Source organism: Mya arenaria, chromosome 4, assembly GCF_026914265.1.
Source record: "Mya arenaria isolate MELC-2E11 chromosome 4, ASM2691426v1".
Taxonomy (NCBI): domain Eukaryota; kingdom Metazoa; phylum Mollusca; class Bivalvia; order Myida; family Myidae; genus Mya; species Mya arenaria.
Window position 1 is genome coordinate 24,149,181 of NC_069125.1, and position 27,119 is coordinate 24,176,299.

General features: G+C 33.9%; 2 protein-coding genes and 2 non-coding genes across 5 annotated transcripts in view; 3 read left to right on the forward strand and 1 right to left on the reverse strand.

Moving 5' to 3' along the window:
• Positions 1 to 2,025: 2,025 nt before the first annotated feature.
• On the reverse strand, positions 2,026 to 19,442 carry LOC128231149 (uncharacterized). The gene is made up of 10 exons (XM_052943605.1): positions 19,333 to 19,442; positions 17,144 to 17,233; positions 16,710 to 16,862; positions 15,610 to 15,807; positions 15,012 to 15,203; positions 10,985 to 11,173; positions 7,996 to 8,151; positions 6,994 to 7,355; positions 6,452 to 6,545; positions 2,026 to 2,924 (listed from the first exon to the last, which is right to left on the reverse strand). The coding sequence occupies exons 1-10, from the start codon at positions 19,343 to 19,345 to the stop codon at positions 2,812 to 2,814; spliced, it is 1,560 nt and encodes a 519-aa protein (XP_052799565.1). The 5' UTR covers positions 19,346 to 19,442; the 3' UTR covers positions 2,026 to 2,811.
• A 4,352-nt stretch (positions 19,443 to 23,794) lies between these two features.
• LOC128230513 (cysteine--tRNA ligase, cytoplasmic-like) overlaps positions 23,795 to 27,119 on the forward strand; it is a 102,991-nt gene continuing 99,666 nt past the window's right edge. For both annotated transcript variants that reach the window (XR_008260243.1, XM_052942838.1), the window contains exons 1-2: positions 23,795 to 23,944; positions 26,187 to 26,281. Coding sequence is in view for 1 of the 2 variants with exons in the window: in XM_052942838.1 (XP_052798798.1) it covers positions 23,929 to 23,944; positions 26,187 to 26,281 (111 nt within the window). In the remaining variant the exon portion in view is untranslated. The remainder of the gene's footprint in view (positions 23,945 to 26,186; positions 26,282 to 27,119) is intronic.
• Positions 24,374 to 24,447, forward strand: Trnat-agu (transfer RNA threonine (anticodon AGU)). Its single transcript has one exon. It is a non-coding gene; the product is annotated as a tRNA-Thr (tRNA).
• Trnat-agu (transfer RNA threonine (anticodon AGU)) lies at positions 24,561 to 24,634 on the forward strand. Its single transcript has one exon. It is a non-coding gene; the product is annotated as a tRNA-Thr (tRNA).

Below are 27,119 nucleotides of genomic sequence, written 5' to 3' on the forward strand. Positions count from 1 at the left end.
ATACTTTGACTTTAGTCGCTTAATCCCCTGTGCTTTAATGTAAGTCTTTAAGGTAACTTCTATCCAGGTTTGTGGGAACCGTTTAAACTCGAGAGAGATTTCGAGGAAGCCAATTTGTTGTCGAAACTTGCTGCATTATATAGATATTTCGCAAGATTGATGAAGATAAAAATGATCAACAAAAACTAAGACATAATAATTGTCTTAAGGACTACAGCATTAAGCAGACGTATGAAACGGAACCTGGATGGAAAAAAACCTGTAGGCAGGGCTTTACTTATTTTTTACAAACAATTTACATATTTCATTACAAGGCACAGTAATGATAATGTTGTGTATACTTATTTTTTTATATATTAAATTATTCGCTACGAGTATTCACATGTAATCGCGTGTAGTACCATGGCTGCTCTCCGATTCATTGTCGCTTTCAACGAAAAAAAACGTTTAATTTCAGTTTGTTGAAAAAATAAGTAACTGGCGAGCCTTCCAACAAGTGAATGACTGCTTAAACTATATTTGTGTGAAACATATACTTACATGCATTTGCAAAGTAGTTATACAACATATTCGTTATCTTTTTTACTGTAAAAAAGGTTATTTTAGTCATAACGTTGATTTTAAAACGATATCTTAGGGTCAGGAAGATCATTATGTCCCGTTGATATGTATTATAGCCATGACAAAAATATAAATTATATTTTTGCCAATGACCACCGGCTATTCAAAAACATCACAAAAGTTAATCGCACAATCGCCATAAGCAACCTGGTAGGTTCTTGCTTTATCTTATGCTTTTTTGCATGCACAATCTGTAACCAGGTGTAATATACATGCATGTATAACATACCACAGCGGAACGCCTTGACAATACTACAGCGCCTTGTCAATACTCCACTTCATTGCCCGAGTTATTGAACACCACAGGTTCCTTAACCCCTATGTGGGTCTCATTTACTACATGTTTAATGCATTCTCAAGGTATGTTTTATTACATGTTGTTCTGGTTTGTAAATATGATTATTCAAAGCATTTAGCAAATTGATCGCATACTATTTTTAATTCCACCCTGTTGACTTTAATAATCAACTGAATCGGATCTATGAATATAGTATGTTAAAGAACGAGATACGAGATTTTTAATATAAAATTCAGAAACCGGCCAGGACTCGAACCCATAACCCCCTCCCCAACGGCGGACGCGCCAAGCTGTGACCTTACTTTTTTTTGTTAGTTATATTATGGTTATCCATAAATCACACTTAGTTTGTATTTATGATGTAACTATGATCCCTGATGATATAGGGCACTTATAGTACTGTTATTGCTATAAATGTTCCGAGATTTATATTAAAAGGAGCACTTTGATCGAATCTATTTACCTATGATATGACGCCTACTTGTTCATTCATAAAACAAATTGTTATTATGTGTTCGTGTGGATTACTATTTAATTATAATTGATTGTATTATTTCAGATAAGGGCCTCCTGAGCGAATGCATGAACCTTATTGACGACATGTACAAAGTGAAATTTGACATAAAAGACCACTGTGTGAAACCACAGTACAAAGCACTACCACTACCCTTAGATGCAAACAATTTAATAATAGACGATAAGAAGCATTACTGAAAAGTTATAATTCACGCGCTATTACTACAAAGACTACCATATATAGGTCCATACGCCATTTCTTGAACAGCTTTCTGACTATATGGGTATCGAAATCAAACGTTATTTGCGTCTTAAAATAAGTCCGTACTTTGATTAATCAACCGTTATTGTTGTGTAGATGATTTTTTTATGAAAACATACATGTTAATACAGCTATGTGTGTGTGTCTTTTTTATAGCGTTTACTGTTGATTTAAACTAGTTTAAAACAAATTGTCTATTGTAAAAATTGTGTGAAGTATATTTCAGTAGACCATTTGTACTCCTCGGAACTCGTTTTCTTTGAGAGTGTTTGTTTAACTGAACCAGGAATGTATGGGGGATGTGATTTCTGTATAAGATCAACACTGCTTCTTGTATTTTATTACTTATAATACTACAAAGAACGCTCACTTTTAAATAGATATAATTGATGAAAAAAACACGATTATAAAACAGCGTAAATAAAGGAAAAAATCATTAATAAATATCGAAAAATCAAATCGAGACATTGAAATACTTGTTACAATTTAACGCAATTAACATAATTTAATATAGTCACACAGTTAAGGCAGGCGTGGGCAGGTGTGCAATTTCAGGATACTCGTGCATGAAATGTTTTAATGAAGGATTTCTATTCGTCAGATGTCTTCACATCTCATTTGACACACAACGCTATTGAGACCTGCGAAAAAATAAAAGCATGTTCAGTTTTGAAAGGTAAAAATATCTGAATACACTTACATCTACATAATAATTACTTTCATAAAGGAGAAATCAGTTATAAACAATATTTCCTTTCGAGAAAATTCATTATAAGTACATATTTTTCAAAACGAGAGCAGCATTTACCATTTTTATGCAGTTAAATACATGGTTTTGTATATAAAATTATGTTTCTTTATTTTTTCAAAACTGTAAGAATGTCATGATGCTACAAGATGTGTAATTTGAAATTGGCACACTGTATGTATATCTTTTCGAAAGCTTGTTAGACGTCAAAACCTTTTTCATATACATTTAAAGGTATACAACTACTAAACTGCTTCGATTTTCATGCAAGTAAATGTTACGCGTATGATCACGGCAAGCTCATGTCTATACTTACGGCATATACATGACACATTTTACTCACGGCAAGTACATTATAACATCATACTAAAACCAAGCAAATGTCACGTGTACACTCACGTAACTGAGACAGCCTGTGAAACTTTGGTACTCTTCGCCCCAGCCAAGCTTCAACCCGCATTTGCTTCTGGCAACGTTGCCTGTAAAGAATACACAGCCAGTTCAAATATATGCTTCGGGTACACAAAAATAAAAGAAAATATCGAAATTGCTAAACTAAATTAAACCGAGTTTCTAATATTATATACATAAACAATGTACGGACCGAGCCGCTATGACATTAAACTATATCAAATGATATGATCATTAGTTTTTGTATTAGAATACTGCGCATTGTGAATGAATAAAATGTGAAATATAATACCTTTGTTTGTTTTATTAAGTCAACAACTAGTTTGTGAAATAAGTGTACATTCATAGGTTCTGGCATTAGCTCTCTAATAGATTGTGGAAATTAATCTTCAGAATAAGCGTTGGAAGAACTCCGATGCATAAAATGTGTTATCCATTTGTATACAGAAATCCTTATACATTATTCCAGATGCATCCATATTTATTGACAATGGGTTTTGAACAATTGGCTTACTCTATATACATTTACTTTAGTCGCTTTAACCCTTGTGCTTTAATGTATGTATTTTAGGTAACTACTATCCAGGTTAATGGGAACAATTGAAACTCAAGAGATTTCAAGGAAGAAAATTTGCTAAAGATACTGTCATTCAAGCTTGCTGCATTATTTGGATTGTTCGCAAGATTAATGAGGATAAACAAGATATAAAAAGATACATTATAATTGTGTTGCGAAATACATACTAGGAAGTAGATATATCCATCAAACTGGAAAGAAACGCTTTGCTTATTCTGTACATATGATGTACGTATTTTATTATAAGCTACTATATTATATTGTGTGTACATGTTAGGGGACACACTTTCGCACGTACCAATTATTCGTCCACTCTGTAAAACTCTTGTTTAGCGATTGCATTATTATCGTTCTTCCTACAAATGATAGCTTGTGTTCAAATAAAGCTTCAACTAATAGTTTTCTCTGAAACTGAGCAATTTATCAGCAGTTTGGAAATTGCACCAGATTGCGCCATATTTCTTCCAGTGATTTTTTACCACTCAAAATAATGATAAAGTAGCCCCCCCCCCCATCACAAAAAAAAACAACAAAAAAACAACACTCGTTTGTTTTAAATTTTATAAAAAAAAAATATAGAAATAAAATATTAAGTTGTCATTCGGGAAGGGTTTTTTTGAGATTTTTTTTTCAACTATTACAATTTTCAATTTTCTGGGCGAATACCTGCTACAGTGCACTATGATTTCATTGGAGTTTACTGTTTATGATTTACGAGTTGTATCATACTGATTTTTGGAAAATAAGCCTAACTTTCTCCCTGTGAAATTGCATTCGAATATATTCAGTATTTCTCGAGTTATTTTTAAAACCCACATTTCAGGGCGAACATGGGTACTTCCCCAATGTATATTTAATATATCTTAAATTATTCACCTAAGTGTTCACAGTCGCGCGCATCACCTTCATCCCATGAAACACTTCTCTTGTGTCTGTTGTGTGCATATTTTATATTTTCCAACGAGTGATTTCTAGTAAAATTTTGTATGAGTTTACCTTATAGATGCATGCGTCTGCAAAAATATACACAACTAATGTGTTTATTGTTTCAATGCAAAATAAGGTTATTTCAGTAAGAATGTCAATTTAAATACGATATATTAAGGGTATATTTTCATCTTAAATATACAGGACTGTTAACATGTATAATATCCATGACAAAATATAAATTTGCGAATGGACATTGGCCATTCTAAGAGATTTGAATATCCAATTACCAAAATTAATATACACGTATTTTATTCTTAAATCCTTACCTATGTGCTATCAACAATGTTAGCCAATCGCAAAAATAACTTAATGGTATTGTTTTATTTGATGCTTTTCTGCATGCACAAAATGTATTCAAGGGTATAGAACATGTTTGGCGAGGTTGCTTTCACACCGCAGCAGAGCGCCTTGGCATTTCTCCAGCGCCTATATCATAGTCCACTTCTTTGAAGTATTGAACACCACAGGGTTCTAAACCCAGAAATGGGTCTCATTTTCTATATGTACAAGGCATTCTCAATGTATGTTTCCTTTTTGTTTTCCTTTTTGACGATGATTTAGTTTTCTCGACCAAAGTTATTCAAATCAAAGAGCAAGTTGATCGATAACAATGTTTAATTCCACACTGATGATTTGATCTGTTTAATTCATCTGCTCAATACATGTGTAGTGTTAAGGGACGGGACAAGATACTTTTAATCATTTTAAACGATCCGACCGGGACTCGAACCCACAAACGTTTTGACGGAAGCGCCTAACATTGCAACGACGTCGATTTACCGACTGAGGCCAATGAAATACACTCTAGTTTTCATTAATGATAAACCTGCAAATCGTAACCCGGACCACTTCGGGGAGAGGCAGCACACCTATTACAATTATTGTTGTACATTTAAAGGAACCCAAGACTGTTTTTGTTGTTAATGAGCGGAGACTCTTATCAGACAGGCAGCCAGTATAAAAGGAGCACCGAATCTATTAACTTGTGAAAGAACACCAACTATGTTTAAAACATTGTTAGTCTGTGTTTATAAAGATTACTATTAAATTATCATTGATTGTATTATTTCAGATAAGGGCCTCCTGAGCGAATGCATGAACCTTATTGACGACATGTACAAAGTGAAATTTGACATAAAAGACCACTGTGTGAAACCACAGTACAAAGCACTACCTTTCGATAAAAGCAATTTACTAATAGACTCCATTCGAGGCCTTAGCGAAAAATTGCCTAAAAAGACTGTCTAGCTAGGCTTATAACAACTTTCTGCTCATATGTTTATCTTAAGCATATGCTGTTTGTTCTAAAATAAGCATGTACTTCGATTTGAGAAGGCGTTACTGTTATGTTGATGGTTAAAGTAATACATGTTAATACAGATGTCAGTGTGTCTGTTTGAAGCAATGTTTGTAGTGCGTTTATTGTAGATGTAAAGTAGTTAAACATGATGTCTATTGTAAAAAGGAATTTATCAGCAGAACAGTTGTCTTCATCAGAATTCGTTTTTTATTGGATATTAGGAAAACGCTGTTTCTATAAGTTGGCTAATATGCTACTTTTAAACAAAGCTCACTTAAATTGACTTTATTGATAACGGTAACAAAATTGTAAAATTGTGGTAGTTTGTGAATGAATAAAATGTTAAATGTGATTTCCTTCGTTCTTATTTTATTAAGTAAAAACACTCTTTGCTTAGAAATTGTATAATGTATCTTTTTTGGCATTATACCACAAATAGTCTATTGGAAAACACAGTCAGGAACAAGTATAAAACTCCTAATGTTCCACCCTGTTTTGTTAATTACGTCACATCAATTAAGAAGTTAGTGTAAATTACTGTTAATTTAAGTAAGATATCATATGTTATCTGAAAAATACATCAGCCAGTTGTATAAACTGTTTTTGGTTTGGTCAGTTTCTATCCAAAAGCTTCTATTAACTAGTCAAACATTTAACGTGAAAACTTAAAAAAAAACATGTGAACAACATGTCGATCAACGTTTTATACAACTTGGCTGTGAACTCACCGAAAAAGACCGTGGATACGGTGCTACCACCTGATGACATCCGCATTTGATGTCTATGGAGAGTAAACACTGCTTCTATGGCTTCTGTCGGTCTCTATAAACATACACATGGTGTCCATTATTAAAACAGGTCGTGCATCTTGTTCATTTTGAGACAGTCGTGTGACCAATCTGAACCTGCGTCGTAAACTATAATATTTTTTTTGTAAAACTCTGTGTTTCGATGAGCTGTTGACAGCTTCACGTCATGTCGTTCCTTAACTTAAGTTATGAAGAAAAGGTATTCAAAATGTAAAATATTATTATATTTAAACCAATATTAAGAGATACAAAATACCATTTTCAAGATGAAAACACGTTTGTTTTTATTTTAAAATTAGCCGTGTGATCGAAAAGATTTAATCTATATAGATTATTGTTGGCATTTAATATGTTACCATGCTTTTTAATAGCTGTATTAAATGTATAATTATTCGTAAGAAAATGCAAAGCATGCAGAAACATATTTGATTGAATCCTAATCTTAAGTGTGCTTGACGTACCTTGCCCTTTGGTACTGGTTGTGCTAGTGTCTGAGTCAAGTTTTGCTCGTTTCTTAGTTTGAAGACGATGTCTGACCCATCGGTTGCCACAATAATAGAAGGCGTAAAACCACAATCCCCATTGTAAACAATGGCCTGCAAACCTTTGTTTGCGAAATAACCAGGCCTAAACTTGACTACAATTTCCAGTTCGTTTCCAATATACGCGTTCGAAAAGCGGGAAATTACGATAACACTGTTTCCATGGAAACAACCTTGACCATCGCTGATGGTTACATTATCTTGGTAGATGTAGACGTTGTTCCCTGAATTGTCTTTGAGTTTTTCGTCAATGAAGCGCATTTCGACTTCTTTTTTACAGTCTGAAATATGAATTAAGTAATGCAAATATGTTGAGAAATTTAAATGAAATGTAAATCATTAAAGTTAAAATTTTAAGCAAAATTAAATATAAGTATATTCTCTTCCAACAAAGGCAATATTAATTACAAAAGAACGAAAAGTTTAGGAAACGCAAAAACAACAACAAATAACAATCTGACAAAATGTGGAAAAGAAGTAATTTAAAATGATCATTACAATAGAGAGCCGACAGAACGTTATACAATTGTGTTTAGCCAGTCGTTCGAACTAATAATCAATTTAAAAACAATCTGAAACGAGGGCTACATTTTTTTTCTTCCTGGAACATATACCCTACATATACAAACGTTTGAATATGGGAAGTAATGACCTTTTTCATAGAGAATATTCTGAATTCGTCACATATGTACTGTCTTGACATTAGTTATTTTAACCAGAATAAGGTAAATGACTTTCATAAACAATGCACAGATACGTCATTTAATTATCAGGTTCTTTCGAGCCGTTCCGAAAAAACATCATTTATATACACAAAAATGAGAAACAAATGAAAGTGCAAGGCAACCACAATACTAAAACAAACCATGTTTTACCTGAACTATGTAAAATGGCACTGATCATAAATTGACAATGTCTTACTTGCGTGTGAAACCTGGGGCGTGACGGCAAACCTACAATCGCACGTGCTTAAACGGAACACGGTACCCGCCGCGCACGACATCACCGCGTGCCTACCACCCGACAACCGCTGACGGAACTTCCGGTCATCATCCGGAACTGGTTCCTTGTCACATTCTGCAATGGTGTGTTGCTAAGAAAATGACGTAGTCTTTATAGCACATTGTTCTGCAACAAGTGATATTTGTTGAGAAATACCCTTTTTTACATTTACATGATTTGTTCATATTGTATATTTACTTATAGTACTGTATAAATAAGAAAATTGTAAATAAGGCTAGAAGTACGAATTTACGTACTCAACAAAAATTCTCAGCATGTTATACACAGAATTAAGACGAATTGACAAAAACAGTATTGTCCGATCATTGCCTTTGTACAATGGTATAGTAAAATGAAACAATAATAAAAATAATAATAATAAAAATAATTATAAAATTTGTTGCTGTTGATGATGATGATTTTGTTGCTGTTGTTGTTGTTGTTTCATTGATATTGCAATAATTTCAGTTACGATGAGTGTATCTTGTAAAAATACGCGCTTAATATCAAAATGAAAAACAGTACAATCAATGTCCTCGGACCCGTCAGTAGAAAAGCATAAATTTTACGGTTTCGCTTTCAAAAGTATACCAATTAAAGTAACTTCCTAATGTTACCTTACCTTGTTATTTTTTTAAAACCATAAATTTTGTATTTAAATATTTCTTCAACAAAAATATATTTAAATAAATCTAATTAGCCTCATCATAGTGTCACACAGGACAGATTTGTGACTTGGCCTGTCACAAGTGATGCTGGTAATAGATTAAAGTCGGGGACTTCTGATGACATTTAAATATAACTCAGTTTAAATCACTGATGAATGGTGTTTGTTCTTTTAACTATTTATTTGAAAGCCATGCAAACCACAGCCCATGCAAACCGCAGTAGATTGTAATAGTAACCTACTGTAATAACCTACTATTATTCCAGGCCACTTCCATGGTGTGCAAAAAACTGCATTTCTCGTAAATCAAACATTTATAGAGCAAATGATGATATTAAGCAAATCAAATTGCAAAACTTTAATTGATAACGGACATATAAAATATTAAGGATAAACTCCTAAAAATCATATACACATAATGTGATTAGATATTGGCTTAAAATATGTCAACTATAAATATGTCAGAATTGTATTTGATAAAATGTATTTAGAATAAGATGAAAAACCAAATCATGGATATATGTTGAGAGAATAATTAAAGTGACACCCTTATTCAAAATCAATGTATAAGCATGTAAAATAAACATCAATTTTGACTTATAAACCTTTAACAACTTACTAAATAATACATTTATGGAAAATATTTATTACTGATAACAAGATTATAACCGTGTATTTAATAGCAGAAAGCGCAAAAATATTAATTGGTGAATGCTAAAATATTGACTGTGGTTTACTATCGTCTCATAAGGTAGAAATACCGTGTTTATGCTCATTTCTTTCAAATTAAACTCGGTGTCCTTCATAAGAACAATTGTTTTTGACATGTAATCATCCTTTTTGGAATATTAAAACAATATTATTAATTGTGGTAAATCTTATTTGTGAGTAAGAGTTCATCTTTAAGGAGACTTGTTTGTTTTTAAGCAGTGAGTGACATATATATTTATACATAACTGGAGCTCAGAACTAACTGAGTCTACTAGAGCTAGAACCTGAGTTATTTGCAGATTTCAACTTAACAACTTTTTTATATTGATAAGTTTAAAATTGCGTTGTCTAGATAAAGGGTGTCTATGCACAGAATACAGATAGAGAGTGGGAGATAGCATAAACCAGCTGCTATATCTTATTCGGAAAGGAAATGTCATTTATGTGATGTCCTAGATGATTAATATCATTTTGTTCTTGTAAATTGTACACTGATACTAGAAAAGCTTACATAAATAAATATTACTATGCACGAACGAATGAGATTAAATTTATAGAATTGTTCACCTCTAAAATACCAATATAAATCGAACATTATCGATGTATGTATTCAAAGCTTTCGAGTGTATACAGATCTACTACAATAAATACGAATATTTTTTCCTCTCGCTATGTATGTCGTGCTATGGTATTTTTATTGTTAAATCAATTTGTAATTGTATAATGAAAATATAGACTGACCACTGACTATGTTATTTGCATAAACATATTTTACTGATTGTGTACGCATGGGCATGTTGCCTACTGTATTCTGAAATGAAGTCTACAACTCTACATAAGTACCCCCTTATTAATCGTTTTACAGTGTAATTTAAAAAGGTCGATGTTTGCTTGTGGCTGAGTATTTGGAAATAATTCAAAAGACGTGTGAAGGTTAGCCGTTTGTGCTCGAGTTTAAAACATGGCGTTATCAAGTGTACTTCTTTAAAAGTTCACATTCCAATCATAATTAAATTATATTTTTTGCGAACTTTTACAGCTTTGGGTGTCAAATGATTTACTTAATGAATTTAATTTGCATACTCACTACATAATTTCATTGTGTTTTTATTATAAAATACTTTCTGGAGGGGAGAAACTTCGGCAGTACAAAGTTAATAGTTAGTATAAACATCAGTCTTAGTTTGATTCAAAATGTTCACTGCTGACAGTGATATGTGCAATACTTTAAAACCTAGTTTAACCCTTTAGCAAGTGACCCCTCCCACAATCCAGGGTATTTCATTGGGTTGTTTAATGGATGATATAAATACCCGAGTGTAGAAACTTTTACTTTGAACTTTTCTCAAATTGGGTATTAACCAATAAACAAAGCACATGCAATTTGGCCCTTTGCTGTGACTCCACGGCAATGAACAGGGTATGCAAGACTGGGGATCAATATGACACATATCTCTTTAAGAGATGATCTGCTCTTAAAAATTACTAGTCTAGGTCATATTGAAGGAACAGAAAAATAAAATCTCTTACCGATATCCACATGCTTTGTTCCACATGTATCATTGCATGTTGTTGACCATTTGCATCCGACCGTGTCGGAAAAGTCGTGACCATCAGGGCAACAGTGTCCAATGGAAACGCCGTTTGAACACTCCCAATAGGCTTGACAATTTTCTGCATGACCATACGTGTATCCACTTGGCTTGTTCTTACAAATGTCTGGTAAAAAATATTTTTTAACAAAGTTAGTGTATGATATTAATGTGTTCATAATGACATAGTACAAATGATACTTTAGCGGGTTTTTACCTTTTACCTGATATACTGTATAGAAAATATGCTGCTATATAAATTTCTAATAATAAAATGCGTTTTGGATTGATATGCTAGCAAAAGATGCTGTACATTGTAATGCGTTACACTTCTCTCTGCTTTATTTTCTAATGCATGTTTGAATAAACGCTTTGGTAAAAAAAATGGTTTGCGAGTTTATTTTGATACCCAGTGAAAGATTTTGATTATGAAAATCCAAACTGCTTACACCAATTGTCTTGAAATTCCAAAGTAAATCAGCTAGGCTACTTTAATAAGTAGATAATATTTATAATAAACTACTTTCAAATATTTTATCTTATTTCAACTGTTTTAAATCGCACTGTACAATAGTGAATATAAATTCACAAAGAAGAAATGAAGTTTCAAACGTCAGAATTTCAAATAATAATCGCAGCAATTTCGGCACACCATCACAATCTATCCAATTCATTTTATTTATCTTACTAACCAAAATACATGGACAACGCCTTTGGAAGATTGATAGTAAGTGTGCGGTGTATGTATGTGCCAAAATAATAATCATTAAAAACACAGAGGATTGAAATCGTGCTATATTTAGAGATTATTGAACTATGTAAAAAATAAATATTTAGAACAACAACTCTTTTTTCGCTATTTTCACAAACATGTTTTCAAACGTAATAGAAAAACAGTCATAATTTATTTTCATTTCAATTCTAAAAACTTAATAATAATTCAGAAAATAAGGAAAACAACTTATATACAAGTACAGGTTACGATAAGGACAAGTGTTTAAGATAACCAAATGCAAATGGGGGGGGGGCGTGTGGCAGTGCTATAAACGGGTGCAAGTTAAAAAACAAGGGTAGCTCTAACCAGGGTTACATTCTGTCTGTGCACTTTGCTCAAGTACCTAGTATGACTTACAATGTTATCGGAGCACTCGCCGAATGGGCTTTACCCGAATGCAAGTATACATAAATTCAAATCCATCATGTGGGCAAGTGGATAAGGTATCCGTTTCCTTTTCGTTTTTTCTAGCTACTACTGGCGTTGATACAGTTCTCGTTACAGTTAGATTTTGATACTTTACTTGTATTTTTTTCTGATATTTCGGAATCAAAGAGTTAAATAATCATTATATTAGTATTTCAGATGAATTACCGGATAAACTCATATTTTGTCCAATCACATGAGCGAGTCCCTTTAAAGCTGTACTCCCATAAAAACTTTCAAAACGGACAATCTGTAATGCACCAGTCAATTGTAACCACGCCCCCGCCCCCAGGTCCGGGGGTATACCGGGGATAGCTGGGGAAATGGTTCGTGTTTTACCTTTCAGGGGCCCCGCAGTGCCGGGTGAATGCGGTGGTTTTGTCTTCGCTTTAAATATAGCGAGGAATGTGCCTTACCTAGGGTCCCTGGGATGCGGGGGCATTTGGCGGGGATTTTACCATCTGTTCGTCCCCGCAGGGCGGGGATTTTAGCCGGGATTGGCTGGACCGAAAGTCAAAGTCCCCGCTATTCCCCGGACCTGGGGAGTCGTGGTTACAATTGACTGGTGCATTAGAGTGCAACCTCAAGTGGGAAGGAATTACTTCATTATTCCAGCTAAGCAGTAAGACAAGAAATAAAGTTAAATTGTTACACCATTCATGTCTAAATGATACATAGCACGTAGACTACTGTGACATCCCATCTTATTTACCAAACGCCCTAATACCATATTGTAACATTTGCAATTACATAGTTAAAAACCACAACATTGGCATTTTAATATATATTGAACGTCCATATTCGCAAGTTAAATCATAAACAATATTATCAGACAAATGTCAAAGATCAAAGATATCTTTGATCTTGATTTCCTTGTAAGTTTGTGAACGTGCTTGGAATTAATCTAATGTGGCATAATTAAAGTACACCATTTTAAATACAAACAAACTATTACTCAAATTACGACCTTACTCAAATTACACTTCTACGGTGTTGGCATAAACTGTGCTAACATAATTATTAAATGTATTAGATATTTGATTGAAATTCACGGTACTTCCTCTATAGTTTTACGACATGTTAAATGGCAAAACATGTATGTAGGACTTCATATTTATAACCTGATTTACAAAGCCATAACAAATAATGAACCTGCAATACAACAAAGGCTTTTCACAATGAGGTAAACAAGAACGTTTTCAAATGAGTATGACAGCTATAATTTGTTTAAATGGCAATCACGAATAATTTTCATCTTGCAAGCATAAACAACAAAGCAGTTTCATAATGTGATTTATAAGATATTTTAATCATTATGATTGCCATAAACAAAAGTTGGTTGACGATATGATTTGTGTTTCCTTTGCGAAAACATTGTTTGGAAACGCAAGGCCAATGTTCAAATAACAGCAAATGGTATGTTAATATAACAAGCAAGTATCTCTACTGTGAAAGCTAGTATACAAGAACATCATCCAATGGGGCGAAAACAAGGACATGGAAATGGCAAAAGACAAGACCATATTGGTTAAGGACTCAAAGAGTCCGACCCAGAAATAAGCCAATTTCTTCACTTACAGCTCCAATTTCCCCCTTAAAATATTGAATGTTAAAGCCTGATGACTCTATATATTTTCGGAATAATTTGAAAGCGCAACGCTTGCTGATATGATGTAAAATGAATGAACCGCTTTTACATTTCAGATATAGTTATGGTAGTTTATATGTTTTATCTTTATTTCAAAAGAAAGCGGAAAACTTTCAAGGTCAAAACAGCGTGTTTGCAACATTTTAATCGGTATTATATTTATTTATTCTTCCTCTGCACAAATAACCCTCAATTGATACCAAAAACAATATAGGGTCACCTGGGGTCGTATTCAATATTCATGGTCACACATCATTGATTGAAATCACTCTGTTGGTCAGTTATTGATAACAAAAAATCCGATTAACAACATCGTTCTTAGATCCATTTAAGAACATTATTAAATACCAGCCCAGGCATCAACATTTCCCATTATTGTACATCGAATACCTAAGTCCAAAATACACAATTACAAGCCGGTTCTAGGGATGCACACCCCATTGTTGGCTATTCGATCAAACCGAGACTGCAGTCCGCATACTAAATGTGGAGCCGTTCATCTTACAACATAACTTTAGTACTTGTATACAATTGGGGATACCACCAATAAGAAAATTGCTTAAACAACGCAAAGGAAATGACTAATCTATATCAGGTGGACGATTTTCAAAATATACAACCGGAGTTGAATGTGTACAATTTCATTAAAATTAACAGTTTTATTTACTGTTTTATTCCACTGATAAAATGTGTCACGCTTAATGTATACTCTCCTACTGAAATATAGACACTTTTTTAAACAGCATTTTAAAGCATTATTGTTTTTTCTCAAGTCATGTACCACTTCAAAATTTTACACTTACGTTGATTTTTTCGATGCTTAGAGTTGGAAGGCTCATGTCGTTGCCGATTGATGGGTCTCCCCGAATGCATTTACCAATACAGCGCATTCATATAAAACATTGAAGACATGTAAGACCACACCACGTCCTAAGACTCCCTGCACTTAAGGATGGGACTCCACAAAACCATACTGTGATAAAATATACATAAATAAAACCATTCCCTGTTTTGCACCTCATTAAACTACCTGCAGTGCAGGAGGAGCTGGTTCCAGATGTTCCAAACCCCAAAGTATACAATCTGTGATAAAACACAATTAATTCAAACCATTACCTGTGCTGCATACCACATCCTTCGACTCCCTGCATGTCAGGAGGGCCTGGTCCCAGAATTTCCCCACCCCACAGTCCCTCTCCACCCCTCGTATGGCCTTCCCGCTCTTGTAGCACATGACGTACTTGTTACAGTCCATCCTGTGGTTAGTGTAACCTATACCTCCATCAAAACGACATCCCGCGCAGATAGCTGAAGATGTAACAAAAACATTAGTCACTTGAGTTGGGTTCAGAGACTATTACAAGTGTTTTTTGTTTTATTTAATCAAGACGTGGTGCTTTTATTTGGCCAATGCTACTAGACCCTGTGCAGGATTGGCCATGTATTTTTTTTTCTTTTTCGTATCATGTTACAGCAGTCAATCAATTAAGAAGTAAAGAAACGTATCTATATAATTAAACACGACTAAAACATTCCGTTATTTATCTATCATGTCTTACTGAATCAACACCTAACCGCAAATTTGAACAAAACAAGTAAGGTTTAAATTAAGTTGAATTTGCATTGGAAAGTATAGTTTGTACATTTGAGATACTGACTTGTTATTACCATGCCATTTGGAATAAATTGCAATATTATACTTGTATAAGTGTACCTGGTAGCCAAGGAGTTGTGGTCGGTGCTTTCGTAGTAGAACTGGTTGTAGTAGTAGTAGGAGAAGTAATTGGTGGTGGTGTGCTGGTGGTAATGGTGGTTGTTGTCGGTCGTGGAGTTGTTGTAGTTGTGGTGGTTGTTATTGTCGTTCGTGTTATTGGGTGTTTCGGTATAGTTCTTGGCAATGCCACAAGATTTCCTGGAACAAAATGGTTTATCTTTGAAGTGGATGTTTAATTAAAGAGGGATGAATACAGCAAAAATTCAAAAATAAAATAGTTTTGCCAACTAGAACAATAGCTACAAACTAGACTGGCCTATGCATTTTGTCATTTCTTAAATTATTTTACCAGTCCTATATGGCACTGCAACAAAATTGCATAAATTCACGTGCAATTGTTTTACAGAGCAGAAGAACAGATTGACACTTATTGAATGTTTCTGACAGTTGCGGTTAAAGTCCACGATTTTGCAACAATTTTTTAATTACGCTCATTATGATATTAAGAAAACATCACTACGAAATTGCATTGCATAAAATGAGTAAACCTTTTTGTAATTCTTTGGAAACTTTTTTTCTTTATTTAGGGGTTAATTCATTAGTTTAACAAATTGAAAACAAATGGTCTTAAAAGCTCTAAGTAAATATATCCATTCTCTACAACTTTTCATAGTATATTTCAGACTGTTCTCATTAAACACTTTTATTCAAAGTCAAAGTCACACAGCAATTTAAAAATGCTGACAGCAATTTAATAGAACGTGTCGATGGTTTTATTTCATTGAACATCAGTTTGAAATGGTCCAGATTTAATCTGTTTTATAACCGAATAGTATTGATTTGGCCAAACATTACCTACATTCAAGCAAACCTAGGCATCACTGCCTTGTCACCCATTTTTAACCGCTGCGCATACGCAACCTACTTTTTATATCCCAGAACTGTTCAAAGTCGATATTAAATTGACCTATTTATGAAAGAAGACATATCATCCTCATTAGCAGCAGCAGCAGCAATAATATCAGCAGCATTAATAACAACAAAAATATTAGCATCGACAACACAAAGTGATAAAACCACATCATACAAAATAAACTTACTTAAGATATTTAGATCTGGAAGGCACGCGCAGGAATCTTGATGAAAGCGATGTCCGTTAGGGCATACCATGGTTTGCCAGAATAGTCCGTCGACCAAGATGTAATAGGTTGGGAAGTTCGGATAGCCGACTTTGTTGCAACTTGGAGCTCTATCTGCAAGCGTTTACTTTATTAAAATCGGTTCACTTATATCATTTAATATGTTTTTTTATTGTTAAAAGGTGTTTTAAACAAAACATGGCCTGCTTTATTTCGTAAAATAAAATGTATGTTTCGATCTGTTAAATTGAATGAATCGTTTTTAAGGTTATAACTTTATGACAGAGATAACGATGACATAAGAACTGATATTCTTACAGATTATATGTGCTAAACGTATGTTGTAACATTCTTTGTAATCTATCTTTCCTCGCCATTCAATATCGCTGGCCTACCTTGGATTGCATGCGTGTCTTGGTTTTCGTCATCCGCGTGGACAATGGCGATGAAAACATACACCAACCAAACCAAACCTCTAACTATACCTGTAAATAGTACACACACGTAAATGCATGATTTGAACTGACCCGTGAATAAAATGAATTGACTAAAATCAACGCAAACATACACCACCAAGACTGACTCCGTCATATCCATGTACAAGAGAAAGGCTCTGACCACTTTGTACTGCGTTATTAAAACCATAGCGAAACCAAACCAGACACCGTCATACCCTTGTAAAAGGAAAGTGTTGTGTACAGTTTGTGTTAATTAAAATATACTAATAGTTTACCATATTTGTGTAAATAGAAAAATCGTACATTTTGTGCTTGGTAAATAAGAACATAGACACCGTCTTACCCCTGTATTAAGCATATAGGTTTGTGAACACTTTGTGCTGGGTAAACAAAAACATGAACGAGTCGAATCATACACCGTTCAATCAGCTAAATCAGAAAGGTGTTTGTACACTTAATGTTAAGCTTGTAAAAAAACATTTATTTTAAATGTCATAGTCCCTGCAGTTTCATGAAGTTTATTGCCACCAGTGCATCAATTGGCACACATTTTACCGAAACAAACAGTAATTTGCCTTGCAAATTAGTCCAACTGTCCTTTAAATTCACATTTATGCCATTCTAATTAGTTTTAATTAAGTTTTATGTTAAGTTTAAAATAAAACAGTTGTCTCGAAATGTATTTTGCATAACATTCAACAAATGTGTTTCATTAATTTACCTGATACAACATCTAAGAGCTTTTTACGTGCTTTAAACTAATTCATTTTAAAATTACATGAATTTGTTTAACGCTAGCAAAGTTTAACAAAACTTCTAAACAAGTATTTCTGATTGCAAAGAAAACAATATTCTCAAGATGAGGAATGCAAGGAAGTTTATAATGCAATTCATACTGAAGAGAAATAGATGAAACGAAATCAATAAATGTTTGTAAAAACAAAAGCCCAATAGTTTAATTTACACTTGTTTGTCAAAAAGTGATAGTTATGTTTGTGAGCTTTTGGCCTGTTCGGTTAAAGGATCTTAGTCGAAACTTACAAAATCTTACATCTGTTGGGATGTTACACATGTTTCAGATGACAATAAGTTATTTTCTTTCATTTCTTCGACATTGTTTTAAAAGTTATACGGGCAAAATTCATTTCGCTCGAATTTATAGCAAAATAACGAAATGATGACACCAAGACACTTTATTATCACGACGAAGATCTCCATATCACAACCAAACAAACGTGTTTTCATTACTTGCTTCCAACACCCATTTCACTGGAATTTAGTATTCGGTCAACACATAGTCCTTGTTTTGTAAATAACAGTTTTTCACAGTGTCCGCAGGCAGAATTTAGAAAATTGTAGCGGTTGTGATGACACAATCGAAGAAAAATATTTCTTGATTTATTAAGTGGACAGTATTTTTTCCTCTCGAAGTAATAAGCAGACAATAGATAGAAACCATTGCGGCAGTCATAATAAAACACAGGAGAGAAACTTGGCTTTCGTATATTCGCTTTTCAATAATAATAATAATAATAATAATAATAATAATAATAATAATAATAATAATGTATTCGGTACGCAAAATAAAAAGGTAGGAAAATCGATGACAAAAGATCAAAGTCAGAAAAGACATCCAGCCTATAATACAACATGTACAAACATCAAACTAAACAAGTTGTGTTTTCCATTAGTTAAGTAAGAATTGTACTATATTTATTGTTTTGATAATGTTATAAAACATGTTGTCATCTTTTAAATATTGTACAAGATTGCAGATTGACTTTTGGACTTTGTGTCCACCGTGACAGGGACCACAGGTTTATTTCAACCGCGAGTAATGAATCAAATTACCTTTGTTCTGTTTCCATAATATGAATGCAATTGCGTTTTTATTGATTTATGTTTATATCTAAGGTTATCTAAATCAGTGGTATTTGATAATAATACAAAATCCTTCGTGTTTTGCCATATATAGTTCGATATAAGATATTGGTTTCCGTTAAAATGCAAAATGCGTTTTCGTAATAAATGTTTATTTTCATAAAATATCATTGGACAAAGAAAAAACATATTTATTAAAAGTCTATAATTTTATACAAATAAAAACAAACTGACTAGTGACTTACTTTTTATTTCCATATTCAGTATGTCCTGCCACCTCGATTTGTTTTGTTACCAGCAATTTTTTTTATAATTTACTCAATGGTCAAACAACCCCATTCTTATAATGGTCCACAGCGTAGCATGTGGTACATATTATAGCAAAAAGGCTTTGCATAATGAATATTCATTATTTCAATAACACGTGACCAAATTACAACTAGTACAATAGTTTCAGACAAGCGCGCTGTATATTTAAGTGTTACAATTAGCCATTTGGTCCGTTTTACAAGTTTGTTGTCAAAAGAAAAATAAATGCTCGCTCTGATGACAATGTACATCGAAATTTGACAAGTGTTTAAACGTATATAAATTATGATACGTTTGCGTAAAAGTGTGTTAAATGTCAGGAAGTTGAAAGTACCTGTTGTAAACTTCGTGACCCCAAATGAGTGCATTTTGATTTTAACCGACGAACCCATGGAATATATATATCCACAAAGACCCGTAACAAAAAAGTATTTTAGCCACGCCAAATTGTAATAAAGGGTAAAGGGTGAACAATTGAAAACAACTATATGTACTTTTCAAAATAATAATTTACAATTTATTGCAGACATTAAAAATAAAATGAAGAACTTTTGCCATATGCTTCTATAATAACATGTATACATATTTGGAGTTTTATACGTTTCGTAGCTCTATACCAAAAGCAATTATTATGGTTTATTCTATTTCGCCGTTATGTTTGAATATGTTTTATTCTAATTATTGTGTAGGTAAAGCATTTATTCACGTTTGTGAAAATTACAACCCTTACCATAACCCTTTGTTTATTTGTCTCGATTGTCATTTGGAATGGTGAGTATATGTATTATAACTATGTCACAACAAACAAAAATCTTTAAGGTAAATTAAGACATAAATCCGATCAAAGACCTGATCAGCAAAACTCAATCCATTCATAATTTTGACTGCGCTCCGTTTTTCCTCCTGTAACCAAAACAAATTTGTATAATATTAATGAGCGTTGTAACCGAAATTGTCAAAGCGTAATAAATTAACACTGTATCAAATTGACATTAAACAAGAAAACTGCGTAAAAATGATAGGAGGGGACATTTCCTACGGTATGAGTAACTTTTATTGCTATTTTATACTATCGGGAAAAAGAAACTGGACGTATTTTCCAATCTTTCTTAAAACAGTGTAAACATTTCATGGTTTTGTGACATCGTCAGCAAAAAGATGTCCTATAGGGAAGAATGACGCACTAGTATTTTGTTGTGTTTTATTGAGGTTTCTTGCCTCATAAGCAGGTAAGCAAAGGTTTTCTAAAATGTTTCAAAAACGTTCCTTAATTTGGTGTAACACATTGTTACACAAATGTGTGTTGTAATCCTGTCTCTTAGTTAGACGTTGGTTTTGTTTTTAAAGTGATTACTTAAACATGACTTACTTTTGCAGATGACGCCAGAATTATCAATTTTAGTTTCATACAGAAGGCAATCTTCACTAAACCATGTAAACATGTGCCTTTTTGCCTTTACAAAACAATATATTTTGACCTGCGCAATAACTTTATTCTGCCAGTATACATTGTTTCTGTCGTAATGACATAACATGAGCTTTTTTCATGAAAAATGCATCGTTGAGTCAAAGGGCATTGTCCCCTCATTCGTACAGTGGCCCGAACGCAAGATTGAGCACGATGCCCTGTTGTGATTAACGCATTGTTCCGCCAAAGGGCATTGTCAACTTGTTCATATATAATGGCCTAAACGCCAGGTTGAGATTGAAGAGGCTGGTTATTCACAATATTTATTAGTAGTTTATTAGTCTGGTTACTTTTCCTCCACTCTTCGTTTGTGGTATGATTTTATTTCAGTGTGCTTAAATAAAATGCCAAGTATACGTTTTGCGAATAATATTTGTAAGTAAATGGTTAAAACATAATGTTCTTTTGCACTAAAAATATATTTTGGAAATACATAACTACATATTTATTTGTGTTAAACTAAAAAAAAAACTCATGATTGAAATTCAGTGTCATATACTGCTGAATATTTGAGAATTCGGTTTCTGGTTTATATCCGTTTTCATCTGTTCCGTGGTTTAACTGATGGTAATACCGTTGAAAAGAATTTTATAGCTTTTATGAACTGATTGTGCTTTCTTTAAAAAGGAATTTATAGCTTTGATTAATGGCCTTTGTTTTCATTTTTTGTTTGATTTTGGATAAGAAAAGTAGCACAGAAATCAGTTCGAAGCAGACTAGATTGTAAATAATTCATGTCATAAGTGCAAAAGCTTTACTCTGTGTAAACATCGCATTTATGTTTCCAGGAGTTGTCACATCCCCAAAGCAATTACTTATCGAAAGCAATGCCAGCTCTGTCACCTTTCTTATGTATTATGGCTTTGTGGCGAAAGCTTCTAAAAAAATTTAGAAAATATTTTTGTTTTGATTTTGTGAATGTAATAATGAAATGAACTTATGTCAACAGTACTTCAATAATGTCCTCATTTGATAAATATGTCACCAAAAAGCCTATATACACTATTGATTGGATAGTGTGGAACATTTTGACAAAAATGAATTCATGTTGTCGAAATATTGTTCTGTTTTAATGCAATTCACGGACATCCATGACAGATTCTTCGACATGTAAACAAATACAAAGGTATACAACGATTTGCGTATCTTTCTTCATCCTAAGGAATCAGTAATATAGTGGACAGAAACATAGACTCGATCCTTGTATGAATATAAAAAGCTACATGTAGGTATACTACACCTACCTCACCATACATAATATGTTTCAGTTAAGAAACAAACCTTTTCCTCTACTTTCTTTGAAATAGTGTAATACACAAACTTCACAACCATACAACATAATATCTGATATTAAAGACTAAGAATGAAAATGATGCATTTGTGACGTTACTCTCTATGTGCTTATCGTTTTTTACTCTCCCTGAGCCAATTAATGACAACTCTCCATTTTCATATCCGTCCATGTACATCCGAACATTTTTTCGATGAAAAATGGCCGAGGTGCTCCGAATGACGCAGATTTTGTAGAGAAAAATACACCCATTCGGAACTACCTACTCGTTGTTACATTGTTGCCTTATTTCTTTTAATTGACACATGGCACTGAATCAAAGCATGGTTTTACCATCTTAGACCATTGTTTTTTATAGGTTTTAAAGCTGAATGGTCTGTGCTTTAAAAAAACCAGGTTGAACATGCTAGATCTCCTTTTTATTGTTTATATGTTTCACCGCATTATTTGTCCTCGTACAATGGATATGCCATTCTACCGAATACAAAGTGATTACGTTCAACAATTTTTATTTTTATTAAGAGAAACGTAACTTTTTGTCTAACGCTGTTTAATGTTTAGTTCCAATGTAGAGCTTTCTCACCATACATGGTTTTTGGGCAATCGTAACAACTCGGCCATCCCCGGCAAGCTTCGAGATAGTCAATTCCTTTTGGACACTGGCCGAGGTGATCCGATTAGGTTTTTGGGGTCGTGAAACACAAGAAATCAGTGTGCAAACTGGTCAATATATATATTTTTCTGACCTGAACAAACACTGTTGGCTATATAACCGTGTTTTTATCTATAAAGGATACAACATGTACTTAGACCCATTTGCGTTTCGTCCCATAATTACTTTGGAAATAACTTTGTATAATAAAACATTATCATTTGAGCATTGTTTAAGTAATTTTAAGTAATCTTTATGATTCAGTAACTATCCTTTGCCAAGTTGAAATAAGTACTATGAACATAAATGGAACATTGGCAGAATGCCCCATATAAATGCTAAGAACCAGGATGCCCTCTCTTATTTAGGTGAGTGCTACTTCAGATTGAAATTTTGTTTAAGTCTGGGTTATTTACATAATTTATATAGTTGTCATACCTTATATTCAGTTCAATACCTGCACTCGATCTGAGAGGGAAAATACAAATATCTCGAGATAATACTTTTTGGCTGATATGTTCAGAACTTGCATGCTGTCACCAGGCATGAAATAAATTGAATTCCTTAAAAAACTAACGGTGTAAAACTTCAAAGTGATCGATTTTTTTAAGGAGAAATGCTACTTCCCTTTTTATTATTTAAAAGTATTGGGTTTAAAATGAATTTAAAGGAAGTGTATAGGGAAATTAAATAGTAGTGTATAATTATAAACCATACGTATGTGTTTGCAAATGGACAAGCACATACTAACACAGTACTGTAGCAGTACTGGTACAATTTAATTCACCGCTATTAAATTAAGCTGAAAGTGAATACAACCAACGTTATACTCGAACAGTCTTTAATACTTGGTAAATACAAGAACACAGAGTCGGAGTACGTAGTGTGCATACGGGCCGAACTATATGTGGGCCGTAACTACCCAATAGTATTTTGCAAATAATATAACTGAAGATAATTTTAGCTCCGTCTGAGGGTACGGGAGATCACTCTGAGTGAAACTTCACGTCAAATTTCATCATCGCAACGTAGACTCAATAATAGTGCTGTTTTCTACGAAACAGTGTTACTTTGGTTGTCGGAATCAAGAGAGAAGCTTAACGACCGTACAGTGAAATAAAATGGCGGATACTTCAGGTAAATATAGTTCGCACTTTTTTCTATAAACGATGCCGACTGTCAAATTTTTTATCAAAGATTTTTTTCAAAAATTAAAATGAAAATCAACCAGGGAATAAACTCGAATCAAACTTAAAAAAATTCTGTTGGAAATGTTCATGAAAGAAATTTGAAGTATCATAATGTGTAAAAAATGATTGAATGTCATGATTTCAAATGTTGACAAAGCTGAAGTTAGTAAATGACTGTCGCCATGATGATGATGATTGCCCAAGTGTTTCATCAATATGTTGCCATACCTGTAGATCAGAAAACCTGAAGAATCTTCTAGGGTTGTCAACTTCTCAAGTAACGACACCTAAGTTCTTTAAAAAAAAAACTCTTTCTGTAGAAAAGGTAAGGCACATTTATCTTGCAGTTTGTAGTGTGTGTGGGTAAGAACCAGCCGCCCGGTTAGCTCAGTTGGTTAGAGCGCCGTGCTAGTGTTCCGGCGGTCGTGGGTTCGAGCCCCACACCGGGCGCACTTTTCCTCCCAGGTTTACTTTACTGGTGGCAGCGGTAAACGGCAGTAGTGCCACCGTCGGCCTAAAAGGTTAATGGGGGGAGGAGTGTAGTGTGTGGGTAAGAACCAGCCGCCCGGTTAGCTCAGTTGGTTAGAGCGCCGTGCTAGTGTTCCGGCGGTCGTGGGTTCGAGCCCCACACCGGGCGCACTTTTCCTCCCAGGTTTGCTTTAAGTTGTATTATGTTTTAGAAGTATCCTGGTGAAGTGTAGCCACAATAATGCGCATTTTGGAAACTTTTTTAACATTTGGATATTCATTTCGTTCCCTAAGGCCTATGCGCCACAAGTCGACAGAGCCATAACAATGTAAAATATATTCTTCAACTGTTACTCCACAATACTTAACCCTTCACTGTTAAATTAAAACACAAAAGTTACACTTTAATTATTTTAGCCAAAACCTTTTTACTTATTACACTAATGAAACACAAATAATTAGTTTAATTTAGATCGAATTCTGTCAATTAAGCATTGCAATTTTAAAACCATCTAGCAGGTGCCCATTATCTTTCCGCTCAATATACTTATCGCTGGGATCTGTCATTCTTGGCTAGGAAAACAACAAGTGGGATATGGACGCGTAGAGTCGCCAAATAAAAAAACGTCAAAGACTCTGAAGCGGCTGTTTATATGGACTAGGTGAAGTGATACGTATTGTTTGGTCTTTTAACAGCACATAAATTAAACTTATTAATCATATTGTCACACTTGAAATTAATATTATCAACAATACATTACTCCTCTACAGGATTGTGGTAAAAGAATTCTGCTTTGGTGCGCGAGGAAAGCAGTTCAATGCACCACGGCATCATAAACTTTTAAATGGCATGGGTGCTTGGCATTGGATGATAGTACTAGGAAATTTGAATACAGTGTTTAAATACAGGAAATTTACTCGGATGTATCCATGCTTTACAATGGCTACATTAGAGAACTCAAGAGCACTGTTGGAAAAGAACCCTGGTGTAGCTCTCGAATCTCCTTGTATCCCACTCTTCAAATTCAACTGTCACTTAAGCAAAGGTCTACGCATCAGCTACAGTCTACTTTCACTTTCCTTGGTAACTCTTAGGGTTTTACAAGTAAACCATGGATTTCCGCCGAGTATGTAGCCTGTTTTCTTGCTAAAATCCGCATCAGCTATGTTCCTTCAACTCAATTGTCTCTTCAGCAAATGTCTCTACCATTGACATTATATGAATGATAGGCTGACTAGGATAATCAGTATCACCTTTATTTCACTGCTGTTGTTTTTTTATTGTGTATGACTACATGATTAAATAACATTGGCTTATTGACTGCAATTTTAGCAACTGTAATACATATTTATGGTAGATAGCTGTTGTCAATGCTTCTGGCATACAAATAGTCACATTGTGCAGCAATTTGGAAAAAGAATCCCTCTTAAAATCAACCACAAAATGTGTAACTGGTGAATTATTTTATAGAAAAGGTGGTTTAAAGGCCCTTCAATTCATCATTATTTACTGCGCGACCTCCCCCTTGACTCCGACTGGCTGAAATAGTACAAGCCCTGCACTGGTAAAATGTCTCGTAAGCTGGTCTATCTTATTCATTGTCATAAGCCAAGTTATAATTTGGACTTGTTGATGATAATAATAATCTACTTATACTTAACAAATATTCTTACCAGTACATTATATTGTTGCCATCCTTATAGTCTATGTCCCATTTCAGGGAAGACCAAACGGAGCCAGCCAGCGTGGAAGGCACCAGTGCCGGCTCAAGAACCAGCCAAGCTGAAGCTGTACAACAGCCTCACAAGACAAAAGGTGGGGCTTCTTTCATGAGAATGTTGCTGGTTAAAGAAGGTTTTAACTTGCCTGTTATTTTAAGAACAAAATGGAAGTAATATCGTAGCCCTGGTGTTGAAATGGTGGCATTGTTATCATGCTAAACCTTTTATAGTGGCATGATTTGAAATAACAAAGTATTGACGTCATGGAGCTTTGTACATTTGTTCCCAATGAAAATACAAATATTTGTAGAATGTGCCTTATTTCTGGACTGCGGAGTTATGGCCGATGATTTTGAAAAACACAGGGATATTGGCATCTTTGATATGGAAGACAAAAAAGACTAATGTTTTGTTTTGTGTCATTCCACATTATGGTCTCTTAATTAACAGCCTTCAAGATAACTCACTTTCCCAAAGCCCTTGACCAGTGAATTTGCTACAGGCCTAGTAAGAAATTTATTCAGGTTGGTTGAATGGGCAGGTCACTTTAAGAATTGGGTACAGGCAGAAAATAGTAAAGATAATAAAAATGGAACAAGGCTTTGAATCTTTATAAAAGCATAGTTATATGTCTTATATTGGCAATAGCAAAGGTCCTAAAGATTGCAATAATGAATTTATTTTATTTAAACCATGAATAAAGCATCTGGGTTGAGGTCAGTTTAAAATGGTGAGTACAGATTTAAAAGTTCTGGAAAAAACAGCTTGACATTGCTCATATGACTGAGTATTTGTTGGCTTTTTATCTACGAATTTAGGTGAGAACATGTGTAATAATCAATATGCACAGGCCTGAGTTCTTGTTTTTTTGTGTCGCAGGGGCAGACACTCGGGATTGTTTGTCAGCATCGTTGTCAATTGCAGTGTCACAC

Excerpts from the sequence above, each read along its gene's own strand:
- LOC128231149 (XM_052943605.1), bottom strand. Across the intron at positions 16,863-17,143 it reads AGACACGCATGCAATCCAAG|ATAGAGCTCCAAGTTGCAAC; the intron begins GTAGGCCAGCGA and ends AAACGCTTGCAG. Across the intron at positions 15,808-16,709 it reads TCCAGATCTAAATATCTTAA|GAAATCTTGTGGCATTGCCA; the intron begins GTAAGTTTATTT and ends ATTTTGTTCCAG.